Genomic DNA, 13,821 nt, shown 5'->3' with positions numbered 1-13,821 from the left:
TGTCGAGGTCAAACCTTCGACAGGGTTCAATTTAGCAACTGTCGTTACACTACAACTTACAGTAAGATCATCAGCACTCGTTAAAGCGTCAGTATTCGAACAATTTTCAAGGTTTTGCTTCCTCGTTGGCCATAACACCCCTTACCTGAAAAATTCAACGTCCAAATCCTTCGAAAAGTGTCCTGGAGACCGTTGTCGAGGTGAAACGTTCGTCAAGGTTCGTCGAGTGTCGCGTTTCGGAAGATTCTCGGGGCGCGCGCTCGCTGGTATAATCGGACGCTGACCGAGCCGCGCGTTCTGCAGTCGTAACAATAGTCCGAGGCGTCGACGCTGGACCACCCGCGGTTCAGCCATTAAAGTCGCTTCTGTGGAAAGGGTACTCGAGGGGGACGAGATCGACCGGAGGGAAAAGGACCGTGCGCTGACTCTCTCTCTCTCTCTCTCTCGTTCGTTCTCTTTCTCTCTTTCTCGCTCTCTGCACGCTGCGGAATAAAAAAGAAACGGCAGGGAAAGAAACATCGTGGCGAGGAGGGTAGCCGCGGCGGCGGCGGATTCGGAAATCGAAACGAGGGGATGGGCCCCTGGGGAATTAAGAGTCGGGGAACCAGGACGACGAGAGTCGACGGCCCGATCGCTGTAACGCGAAACTTCCTGGCGCCAAACGCCTCTCTAAGCCTTCGCTCTAATAATATCCCATTGTGCTACCATTAGCCACCGAACACGCCGCCGTCTCGCGGCCTCTTCCCTCCCTCGTCGTCTTTCTCTCTCCATATCGTCGAGGGCACTCGCAATGCTTCCAGCGTCTCCACGAAGCTCTTCGTAGCGACATCTCGAAGCACCGATCACCGTAACCGAAGAAATAAGCCGAATCCCTTGTGCGAGGTACGGGAGAAGACAGCGTGAGCGGTGAACGCGAAATACGTACCGTTGTATCTTATAGATTAGTTACACCCGTTATTACTCCCACTCCGTTTACGCTATCTTTTTCCGATACTTTTAATTCGATTTAATTTTCGAGGTGTCGAGGTTACGAAGAGCTTCGTCAAAAGAGAGAAATAACGGGTGTAGATAATTGTATCGGTATACTTAATTAAAGTAGAGACACCCGTTATTACTCTGACTCCGTCGAATAATCCTCTCTTCACTCTGTCGCTCGGTGCCCTCTCAAACTTCACGATTGGGTTCATTTTTACCGGTTACGTTGATCGTGGTCGATGCATCACTACGAAGACTTTCGCAAAGCGTTGGAAAAGGTGTAACATATGCTTCTGTGTAACTGCAATAAGAACACCCGTTACTACTCCCACTCCGGTGCACGGTACGTCCCCACTCCGTAGCACAGTACGCCCCCACTTCGTTCCGCGGCACGCCCACAACTGCGCGCGCTCGTTGTTCCCCCACTCCTTGCGCGCACGGGATTCGGCTCATTTTTCGATGGCTCGCGCGCGTATCGGGACCGAGACACCGCTCGTGCGCCGCACTGGTTAAAGTCGAGGACGTTTTGCTCTCTTTCACCCCATCGAGACTCTCCCCTTTTCCACGGAGCGGGTGAAAGGACGGTGAAATTCGCGATTTCACGGAGATAACCGTTCCTGGATTCCCGTAGCGCGTCACGCTCGAGTAAAGCTTCGAAGGAACGTCGCGACGCCGATTCGTGGGCGTACGTGGCTCGATCCAACGGGTCGATCGAACCCGCGTTCCTGACCTCGTTGCGGTGAATACGCGCGGATCGCTCGCTCGTGTTCGGATGATGGATCGGTCGATTTTATTTCGGCCCGGGACATTTGCATAAATTGCGTCACGACCGTGAGTAGCCCGGCTCGAATCGAGCGGAGAATAGGGGTCAGGTTCGAGAGACGAGAGAGAGCGATTTATCAATCGGTGTACAACTTCGATTACTCTTATCGATAACTGGGAAAAAGTTTCAACGATTTCGCGGTGGCAGAAGTGTATCGGTTTTGAGACATTAAGGTGGAACGTTTTTTGACGAATTTTACGCGTCGGTGCATCTTTGGATTGTTTCTGATATGCATCCAGAGGACGAAGGTCAGGTCGAAGGAACGAGAAAGACACCTTGAGATTACTTGTGTCGATAATTGAGACAAATTTTCGGTAATTTTGTGCCAGAAGTTCAGCGAGAAGCTTTTGGGTCATCGAGAGGCGAAATCGTTGGCAAATGGTAGACTTGTTTTGACAAGGGTTGAGGAGAATAGGGTTCGAGGTTGGAGGAACGGGAAAGCAAGACACTGTACATTGATTTATCGATCGGTGTACTCTTTGGGATTACTTTCAGCCATAATTGGGGAAAACTTTCGGTGAATGTATACACGTAGAAGCGTATAGATAAGTTCTGGGACATCGAGACGCGAAATTTCCGACGAATTTTGCAAATTGTTGCGTCTTCCGTGGTATAATATTGTTTCCACACGGGGCGAGGAGAAAATGGAGATCAGATGGCTGGAAGGAGGAAACGGACACGTCGATTTATCAATCGGTGCACGCCCCGGGATTAGTTTTATCGATTATCAGGAAAAACTTCCGATGACTCTGCGCTAGCAGTACCGATAAGTTTTGGAACAGCGTTGCGATGAAAGTGTTGCGTTTTTCGTCGCACTTAACAATTAACGAAGAGATCGAGATTACTTTTATCGAATATTGAACAAAATTTTGAATTCGTAATGCTCAATAAGTTTTGGAACAGCGTTGCGATGAAAGTGTTGCGTTTTTCGTCGCACTTGACAATTAACGAATAGGTCGAGATTACTTTTATCGAATATTGGACAAAATTTTCAATTCGTAATGCACGATAAGTTTTAAAACATCGTTACGATGGAAATGTTGCGTTTCTCGTCACACTTAACAATTAACGAAGAGATCGAGATTACTTTTATCGAGTATTGTACAAAATTTTCGACGATTCGTAGTGTACGATAAATTTTGGAACATGGGTGGTCGAAATTTTTAGCAAACTCCAGATATTGTTGTGTTTTTCGACGCATTTAACAAATTAACGAAGAGGTCGAGATTACTTTTATCGAGTATTGGACAAAATTTTCAATATGTAGTGAATTATAAGTTTTGGAACATCGTTGCGATGAAATTCTTGCGTTTTTCGACACACTTAACAATTAACGAATAGGTCGAGATTACTTTTATCGGGTACTGGACAAAATTCTCCATTCCTAATGTACGATAAGTGTTAAAACATCGTTACGATGAAAATGTTGCATTTTTCGACGCACGTAACAATTAACAAAGAAGTCGAGATTACTTTTATCGAGTACTAGACAAAATTCTCAATTCCTAGTGTACGATAAGTGTTAAAACATCGTCACAATGAAAATGTTACGTTTCCCGACACACTTGACAATTAACGAAGAGGTCGAGATTACTTTTATCGAGTACTGTACAAAATTCTCAATTCCTAGTGCACGATAAATTTTGTAACGTGGATGGTCGAAATGTTTGGCAAACCCTCGCATATTGTTACGTCTTTCTGCACACGGTTTCAACGCGGCTCCACAAACCGTGCCAGTCCCTTTTGTTAACGAAAGACGCGTCGTCGAAGCGATCATGGAAACACTCTCGCGAACAAAACCAATCAGCTCCGTTCCAAAGTCTCGAGTATTTTTTCCGGTCGGTGGTTCGCAAAAATGAGAACCACCCGAAGGACGCGTGTCTCGATTTGTTTGGTCGCTGGTCGTGCGCGCGTCTTAGGCGCGCGTTCTCCTCCCGTTTTACATTTTGCGAACAGTGTCGTCGCGTGACAATAACACCTGCTTGCGCAACACGCGCGAACACGGTCCCGCGAACTCGCGCGAGATCGCTCGTGTTTTATTTCACACGGAATTATTTACGAGGAGCGAACGCGCTTTATTGCCCGGACAACGTCCCGCGAGCGGACGTTTCTTTTTTACTCGGAATAAATTTGTAGACCGTCGAAGAATCTTGGACAGGTGTCTCGTCCGGTTCGCTGTAAACGATCCGAGTGTCGCGAATAAAAGAACCGAAACGTTGGGAAAATATTTTCGACCGAGAACACGATCTCGAACGTAACCGGAACGTCGGAACCGTGCGTTCGAACACCGAACAGTGTGTCACGTTCGACTGATGCAACAAAGAATCGTTTAGCGTGAACACTTGTACATTGAACGACAACGGTGCTACGTATCAGGATCGTTTGAATCGCGTTGGGTCTCGATCTCGCGGGTAAAAATTATTTTCGAGAAACGATCGACACCTTTGACTCGTTTACGCACAGGTCGCACGAGTCTGCGTACCACCGATCCGATACGCTATAAAAAGCCAAAGGAATGCAGCTTGTTATTGGATTTATATCTGGAACGAAGTTCGACGACGAGGTGTTATCGAATATCGCGACACTCGCATTTTTACGCGCACCTTCGAGACGTTGTACCTCGTGTTAACTAAACGAACATTCGACATGAACGCTCGTACGGGGATTGTTCAGGTGTTGACACGATCGATAGGAAAATATTAATATTTTTGGACAGTCGAGTTCCTGGTAATAATCAATCGCACGATTCCGTTGCAGGGAAATCCGTACGGATTGAAGGACACGACGGGGATGGGCATGACGGCGGATATGGGCGCTGCATGGGGCACGGCCGCCCTTCAACCTGCTGCCACGGGTTACTACCCCTACGATCCAACCCTGGCCGCCTACGGGTGAGTTTATCACCGAGTTTCATGGTCTCGAGGCTCCATTAGATTAAACCACCGCCCGAGCACCGCGTGCCCCTACCACGCGCCGGTTGCCGCCATTGGAACAGGAGACTTGATCTCTACGTACCTACGCGTATCAACCGCCAGAAACGGTTATCGTTATCGCGAATACGTAATATCTCGCGAAAGAGAGAGAGAGAGAGAGAGAGAGAGAGAGAGAGAGAGAGAGAGAGGAGAGCGTAATTTTAGGTGAGAATTTCACTGTGGGACCAACTCGTCGAAACGAGGTGCAAAGAGAGACGTTCACGATCGAGTGGTTCCACGGTGTCTCTCGATGTAGTGAGAGGAGATGGAAAGATGTCATCTGACGGGAATTGAGTGTTTTAGAGGGTTTTAGAGGGGTTTAGAGGGTGTTAGAGGGTTTTAGAGGGTTTTAGAGGGGTTTAGAGGGTGTTAGAGGGTTTTAGAGGGTTTTAGAGGGTTTTAGAGGGTCAGTGTAGAAATTTTTCGATATATGCGCTTTGCACGGGGGAACTACGTTTCCTTTGAGTCGAGTGACATCTTTCCAGGTTCAGGAGAGACGTTCACGATCAAATGGTTCCACGATGTCTCGTAATGTAGTGAGAAGAGATGGAAAGATGTCATCTGATGGGAGCTAAGTGTTTTAGAGGGTTTTAGAGGGTTTTAGAGGGTCTTGGACGGTCTGTGTAGAAATTTTTCGATATATGCGCTTTGCACGGGGGAACTACGTTTCTTTTGAGTCGAGTGACATCTTTCCAGGTTCAGGAGAGACGTTCACGATCAAATGGTTCCACGATGTCTCGTAATGTAGTGAGAAGAGATGGAAAGATGTCATCTGATGGGAGCTAAGTGTTTTAGAGGGTTTTAGAGGGTCTTGGACGGTCTGTGTAGAAATTTTTCGATGTTTGCGCTTTGCATGGGGAAACTACGTTTCCTTTGAGTCGAGTGACATCTTTCCAGGTTCAGACAGTAGCTTAGGTGTGCACTAGTTGCACTGTGTCGCGAGATAAATTGTCCAAGTGTAGAAATCAGATCCTGGATACTTTTACACGTGGTACTACACTCCCCTTGAGTCGAGTGACATCTTTCCAACTGCTCACAGTAGCTTAGGTGTGCACAAGTTACACTGTGTCATGAGATGAATTGAATCTCTGAATGGAAGAATTCTACGAGTCTAGAAATTAAGTTCTGAATACTCTTACACGTGGTACTACACTCCCCTTGATTCGAATGACATTTTCTCAACTTTCCACAGTAGTTTAGGTGTGCACAAGTTACACTGTGTCACGAGATAAATTGAATCTCCGAATAGAAGAATTCTACGAGTCTAGAAATTAAGTTCTGAATACTCTTACACATAGTACTACGTCTCCTTGACTCAAATGACATCTTTTCAATTACTCACAGTACCTTAACTATACACTAGTTACAGTGTCACGAGATAAATTGAATGTCCGAATGGAAGAATTCTACGAGTCTAGAAATTAAGTTCTGAATACTCTTACACATAGTACTACGTCTCCTTGACTCAAATAACATCTTTCCAACTACTCACAGTACCTTAACTATACACAAGTTACACTGTGTCGCGAGATAAATTGAATCCCCAAATGGAAGGACCCTACGACTCCAAAGACCAGTTTTCGAGATACCTAATCCAAAAAACCACGAGTGTCAGGTTCTTCCGCACTGCATTTTCAATTCCAAAGTTCTGTGCATTAACACCGAGAAAATTTCACCCATCGAAGTGAATCCTCCGTCACAAGTTACGAAACTAAACGAAGCAAACCTCGGATTGACGATCTCGCGCCACTCGACGAGATATTTCGTCGTTAGATGGCGCTCGTTGGACGAAACACGAAATCGCCGGTTGGTTGGTGATCGTCGCGCGCGTCCGTTTAATCTCCGTTCGTCGTCATCGTGCCTGGAAACTGTGCAACGTGTGACGCTCGTTCAGTCAAGGTGGGCGACAATTAATCCGTAAGAAGGGTGACGAGCAAACCGGATACTCGTTCTTCCCGGCGTTGGATAAGAGTTACGAGGGTGCTGTCAACGCCGAGGACCCTCGTGCTTCGTCTCGCGTAAGGAAGAAGAAGAAGAGGGGCAGAAGGGGGCGGGGTATGGGGGTTTCCACGCGGGGAAATATATATCGACGGCGCGAGGAGGTCGTCGCTTACGACGACACTCCGATCCCGTAAACATTCTATCGTCCGTAAGTGATTTTCTACCGGTATTCCCGACGCGGCGCGTATTTTCGTTCGGCGATCCGACTGTTTTGATTAATAATGGCACCGCCGCGGACGAAAAACCACCGACTAGTGAATTTACGACTCGAGGAATTTATTTCGGTCGACGTGGCCGTGGACGCGCCTCTCTATCGCGAGATACAACAGCGATAGATCAAAATACGTCGTTGGGGACTGAACGGATCGTTCATCGAGCGAGAAATTAAAATTAAAAGGGAGAAATCGACCGTAATGGACGCGTACAGGGTCTTTGTGAAACGTTGGACGAGTTACCCGGTTAACTGTTACCTCGAAAGAGTCGCTTTATCCGGGGAACGGTCGGTTCTAAGTAATTTTGGGGCTGTCGATTCTTAGAATTAATTATAGTTAAGCTCTAGGATTCAAGTTTGGATAACACGGGTCATGATCGATGATTACGACCCTTAGTGTCTTCGAGAATGTTAAATTTTCCTTTCGAAGACAAGTGAGGACTTTTTATTATTTTCAAGAGAATATAACTGAACTTGTAAACGTGGATTTACTTGTTTCTACGTTTGACACGATTTATTCACCATGAGTCTTACACGAGACTAAGAGAAGAAACTTATCACTGAACTTCGAACTGAACGAAAGGGAATATTCTGTTCCTTTGTCTCTTTACAGAAGTGTGTTTTACTATAATTAAACAAGGACAAGAGAAGAGTGAGCGACGGTAGGGAACGTAACCTCTGTGTTTCACTTCTGAAGAGACAAAAATGAACCCTTTGCACTCGAAGCGTTTTCTCTACCTGAAACTGGCGCCTCGATGAAATCTTTCAAATCGAAAAATTAATACCGAATGGAATATTTTTATTTCAATACTTGACATACATGTGTTTACACCTTAAAACAGTGTAACACCTAATTTCCAATTTGAATTTCAAGTCACAAAATTTGCCCCAATTGGAAGAAGTACACTGAATTGAGTGGTGACCGAGTGTCTCTTCTCGAGTTCAAAGGGTTAAGTAGAGTCGACCGTGTCGCTGTATCCGGGGAATATTCTGTCCCTTTGACACAAAGGGACTTGTGTCTCCTTACAGAAGTGTGTTTTTCTACGATTAAACAATCAGAGAAGAAGAGTGAGCGACGGTAGGGAACACAATCTCTGCATCTCACATCTCAGGAAGTGAAAATTAACTAGAGTCGATCGCTGTATCCGGGGAACGTGTACTTCGAGAGTGTCGCTATATCCGGGGTCAACGTTTACCTCGAAACATGCGCGAGACACTTCGAACACTTACGAGAACCATTCGATCGATCGAGAGAAAAATTCATCGATTTTACGAATTTTAACCGATCGAATCCGATTTGTCCCCGCTTTCAAGACTCTTGAAACCGATGGCGTTCGATGAATCGGAGCAATTCGGTCAATCGGCGGAAATCCGCGTCAGTGTGCTTCCGTGTTGGTTCACCGCGGTCGCACCGACCCGCATTTCGTTCAACTTGCAACTTTCCAGCGCGTACGAAACGGTACTCGTCGAAACGAGCTCGAGAAAGGGAACGATACTCGTTCGAAACTCGCGCGGGTCGAAACTCGCGCCGGTCGGGGAGTTTCCGTGGGAAAGAGGTCTATTTCGGAGGACCATGTGTCGCGTGCCGTTGACAAAATGAGACATCGACGTTGGATTTCGACGCCGGTCGTAATTGGAAACACTTGGTTCCGCGGGGCCCTCGATTCCTCTTCGTCGCTCGTAAATCTAAATCTCGTCTTTTTTTTCGCCTCTTCACCCCCCACTTACTCCTTGGAAAGTACCCCTCACGGTACGACGAGCCCGTCGTATTTTCATATCGCGTTTCACGTTCGGGGAAAGATTCCGTAATTCGAATCGATAATTAGGCGGAGCGGAGGCCCGCTCGAGCGAAGATAAAAATCGCGAACGATGGAATCCGATATCGAGTCCGGGGTACTCTCTCCGATCTCGTCGGATTCCTTTGATCGCGGCCACGTAGCGCGAAGGAGGATGGGGTGGGGGAGCCCCCTGTCCCTCTTCCTCGACCCGTGGACCACGAGGGGGATGAGAGCGAGCGAGAGGCAACGAACGCGAGCGTGAGCCAGCGAACGCGAGCGAGTGATCGGAGAGAAACCGTGCACGGCGAACGGTTACAAAATGGCTGTAGGCAGCCGAGTGGGCGTACGTAATGGAGGCTTCCAGGTTGGTCTGGTATATATAGTCGCATCGCTCGCGTAGGGAGAGCAGTAGGTCTCTCTCCGTAGGAGAGCGAGCGAGCGAGTTTATCGATTGGCTTCCTCCCGGGGTTGGCTCGCCTGTTCGCCAGCCAGGCCTCTCTACTCTCTATTCTATCTCTCTCTCTATCTTTCTCTTTCACTCTCTGGGTAGTTTGCTCTGTTACACTCTCCTGTGCAACGCTTCTCTCTCTTTCTTTCTTTCTTTCTCTCTCTCTCCAATTGCCTCCTCTTGCTCGCGTTCGGCCTTCCTCCACCTCGGACGCCCAGCGACCTCCTTCCACCCCTCGAACGCGAGCCAGCTCCCACAGGTGCTTTACTTACTTTGCTCGGCAACCCTCGTGTCCACACGAACGCGCGTACACGCTCCCACCGACGTAGTTTGATTCCTCTCCACCTTCCACACCCCGAGCGTATCCACGGCCGTGTGTGCGCGCAAAACTCCCCCGTACCGCGTTAGTAGGCATTGTTTATCGTGGAATTCGCGACCCTCCTCCGTTACTCGTCCTCTCCATTCCGGAGGCCTCTATTAATTTACTCGCTTAATAATACGACGGCCCTCTCGTCTCCCTCTGTCGTCGCTACCCCCCTTGCCCGTGTATTTGTCTCGCGGCTCCGCGGACGCTCTCCTCGTCGACGGGCCGACCTATTGTTCTTCGGTGCTAGGCTTTTCGGAGCGGACGAGCATCAAGGGGGCTGAAATCGCCGGTCTCGACCGGCTCGAAACTCCAGCCGACTCGATCGGCAACCTGTAGGCCGTCCCGATTACGGGAAACGAGGAAACCGAGAGCTGTTTTCGGAATCGTCGCGTCAGAGTTACGATACTCCTCGTTTTCCTTTCAGCACTGGATTTTCGTTTCTTCAGGGACAGATTTTTGTTTCTTCAGGACTTGATTTTCGTTTCTTCAGGGACGAATTTTTGTTTCTTCAAGGCTGAATTTTCGTTTCTTCAGAACTAGATTTACATTTCTTCAGGGACGAATTTTTGTTTCTTCAGGGCTCAATTTTCGTTTCTTCAGGATTGGATTTTCGTTTCTTCAGGATTGGATTTTCGTTTCTTCAGAACTAGATTTGCATTTCTTCAGGGACGAAGTTTTGTTTCTTCAGGGCTCAATTTTCGTTTCTTCAGGATTGGATTTTCGTTTCTTCAGAACTAGATTTGCATTTCTTCAGGGATGAATTTTTGTTCCTTCAGGGCTGAATTTTCGTTTCTTCAAGACTGGATTTTCGTTTCTTCAGAACTGGATTTGCATTTCTTCAAGGCTGAATTTTCGTTTCTTCAGGGACGAATTTTCGTTTCTTCGAGGCTGAATTTTCGTTTCACAGGGAAGAATTTCTGTTTCTTCAAGACTGAATTTTTGTTCCTTCAAGGCTGAATTTTCGTTTCTTCAGAACGAAGAAAGTCTAGTTGGATTTGCAATTCTTCAAGGACGGATTTTTGTTTCTTCAGGGACGAATTTTCATTTCATTGGGGCTCAATTTTCGTTTCTTCAGGACTGGATTTACGTTTCTTCAGGGCTGAATTTTCTTTTCTTCAGGGACGAATTTTCGTTTCTTCAGAGCTGGATTTGCGTTTCTTCAGGGCTGGATTTGTGTTTCTTCAGGGTCTGGATTTTCATTTCTTCAACGATGTGGAAATTTGGAGAACGTTGCCACGGAGCTGGTCGTTCGTTCGCGAGTGGATCGAGAAGGAAACCATCGACAGAAATACGGGATTCGTTTCGTCGTAAACGCGCGGAACGACGAGCAGACTTTCGCTCGAACGATCCCGTTCGATGTAATTTTCAACGACGTTTAAAGTCGACATGATGGTGTACTTGGTTTTTACTCGGGAACGTTCCGTTTGGTAGCTTCTTCGAGTAACGAATTGCTGGGTGTGTAACTTACACGGTGTAATTTGTAACGAAGTGTACAGGTTGGTACAAAGACGCTCGCCATTTTGTACGATACGAATTGATTTGTCGATGCGACTGTATTGTTCGATAATGCAACGAAACTCGATAAACAGTAATACGACAAACTTCGTCGTGTCTCTTTGAGAAGAGTTCACCCCGCTTTTAAGAAAACAATGATAAGATAAACTTCATTGTGTCTCTTTGGAAAGATCGACCTAGTTCACCCCGTTTTCAAGAAAAGAGTAATACGACAAACTTCGTCGTGTCTCTTTGGAAAGATCGACCTAGTTCACCCCGTTTTCAAGAAAACGGTGATACGATAAACTTCGTTGTGACTCTTTGGAAAGATCGACCTAGTTCACCCCGTTTTCAAGAAAAGAGTAATACGACAAACTTCGTCGTGTCTCTTTGGAAAGATCGACCGAGTCCACCCCGTTTTCAAGAAAACAGTAATACGACAATCTTCGTTCGTGTCTCTTTTAAAAGATCGACCTAGTTCACCCCACTTCCAAGAAAACAGTAATACGACAAACTTCATTGTGTCTTTTGAAAAGATCGACCTACTTCACCCCGTTTTCAAGAAAACAATGATACGACAAACTTCGTCCTGTCTGTTTGGAAAGATCACCCCGCTTTTAAGACACTCTGAATAATCTTCGTCCTCGAAACGAGCGGACACCGCGAGTTCTTTCGCTTCTCCGCGCTATTTTTCGCGAAGATGACACCCTTCACCCCCCTACCCCTGCTCGTTGCTCATTTTCTCTCGTAACGGCTCGAAAGTACCCGCAGATGTTGAATAAAGAATCGTTCGCGAAGCGTGGGTCTTCTTCGGGAAATTCCCGACCCTCCACGTCGGTGATCGTGGCTCCTCGCTTTCAAGCTCCTCGATGAATATTTATAACGAGGTGGTGTGGCTAATCGTCGCGTGGTCGGTGTTCCAGGCGTGGAAAAATCGGGGGCACGCGGTGAAAATGTCGCCGCGCGGTGAAAATCGGCTCGCGATCGACTCCGTGTTCCCTCTTCGGTCGTTAAACGATGAAACTCGACGCGATCGAACGGAACCGTGGCTCGAGCTAACTCAATTCCGAGCCAAACGCGGAGATACCGCTTTTTATCTCGCCGTCGGATACAGACGTCCGCTACGGATAGGCGAAACCGCGCTCGTGAGCTTTTTCCCCTAGGACCGGTTGCCGCCGCGATTTTTCCCCGATCGGGTCGATCGGTATCGGTATCGACGAGAAAAATCTCGCGTATCCGCGAGCCACGGTTGATCGACGACGACGCGACGACGACAAAAACCGAAATCGACGCTAATGGTCGTTTCGCCCGCGGCGAGATTTTTACGACGCGTAGTTACTCGTCGTCGACGACGGGACACGATCGCGTCGTGGAAAATCGGCACCGCGGCGTTCCGTCGGGAGACTTTCGCCGTCGGTGCACCGCGCGGAGAGTTTCTAAGATGGCGTGGGTGACGTCACAGGGGTTAGAAGGGTTTCTGCTGCTCTAGTTTTCGAAGATAGAGCGTTAGAGTAGTGTAAGGAAAGAATGAATATTAAAATCAGGGGTTATAGGTGCTATAGAGAATTGATAAGATGACGTGGAAGACGTCACAGGGGTTAGAAGGGTTTCTGGTGCTCTAGTTTTCGAAGATAGAGCGTTAGAGTAGTGTGAGAAAAGAATGAATATTAAAATCAGGGGTTATAGGTGCTATAGAGAGTTGAGAAGATGTGGGAGACGTCACAAGGGTTAGAAGAGTTTCTGGTGCTCTAGTTTTCGAAGATAGAGCGTCAGTGTAGCCTGAAAAAAGAATGAAAATTAAAATCAGGGGTTATAGGTGCTATAGAGAGTTGGTAAGATAGCGTGGCAGACGTCCCAGGGGTTAGAAGGGTTTCTGGTGCTCTAGTTTTCGAAGATAGAGCGTCAGAGTAGTGTGAGAAAAGAATGAAAATTAAAATTAGGGGTCATAGGTGCTATAGAGAGTTGAGAAGATGTGGGAGACGTCACAGGAGTTAGAAGGGTTTCTAGTGCTCTAGTTTTCGAAGATAGAGCATTAGAGTAGTGTGAGAAAAGAATGAAAATTAAAATCAGGGGTTATAGGTGCTATAGAGAGTTGATAAGATGACGTGGGAGACGTCACAGGGGTTAGAAGGGTTTCTGGTGCTCTAGTTTTCGAAGATAGAGCGTTAGAGTAGTGTGAGAATAGAATGAAAATTAAAATCAAGGGTTATAGGTTGATGAGAAGGCGTGGTAGACGTCACAGGGGTTAGAAGGGTTTGTAGTGCTCTAGTTTTCGAAGCGTTGAGCGAAAGAATTACGAAAAGAATTTTCAGAGTAGTGTACGAAAAAAATTAAAATTAAAATCAGGGATTCTGGATACTATAAACAGTTGATAAGATGGCAGACGTCACAGGGGTTAGGTTTTCTATTGCTCTAGTTTTAGAAGCGCAGATAGAGCGTCGGAGTAGCATGAGAAAAGAATAAAAATTGTTTCAGATTGGTTGCTATATAGATCAGCACTATTAATATAGCACCATAGGTGCTATAGAAAACTAAGATAGTAAACGTGACCTCGCAAGGGCGAATGAAGGGTTCTGGTGCTCTAGTTTCCGATGCACCGAGTATCGTCGTAGCCTTAGAAAAAAAGTACAAATTAAATTACCGTTCCTTTCGTTTTTCAAAGCTACTCCACGTCGCTCTAGGTACTATAAATAATCGATAAAATAACAAACGTGTCGTCACGTGACCAAGAAAAATTCTACTGCTCTAATTT

General features: G+C 46.8%; 1 protein-coding gene across 3 annotated transcripts in view; it reads left to right on the top strand.

Moving 5' to 3' along the window:
- LOC143148321 (homeobox protein caupolican) overlaps positions 1-13,821 on the top strand; it is a 205,498-nt gene that overhangs the window by 126,643 nt on the left and 65,034 nt on the right. For all 3 annotated transcript variants that reach the window (XM_076314567.1, XM_076314569.1, XM_076314568.1), the window contains exon 3: positions 4,556-4,689. In XM_076314567.1, coding sequence (XP_076170682.1) covers positions 4,556-4,689 — 134 coding nt within the window. The remainder of the gene's footprint in view (positions 1-4,555; positions 4,690-13,821) is intronic.

The sequence above is a fragment of the Ptiloglossa arizonensis genome, chromosome 6, assembly GCF_051014685.1.
Source record: "Ptiloglossa arizonensis isolate GNS036 chromosome 6, iyPtiAriz1_principal, whole genome shotgun sequence".
NCBI classification, from domain to species: domain Eukaryota; kingdom Metazoa; phylum Arthropoda; class Insecta; order Hymenoptera; family Colletidae; genus Ptiloglossa; species Ptiloglossa arizonensis.
The sequence above is the reverse complement of the archived record's forward strand: the minus strand, read 5'-3'. Positions and strand labels throughout refer to the sequence as shown.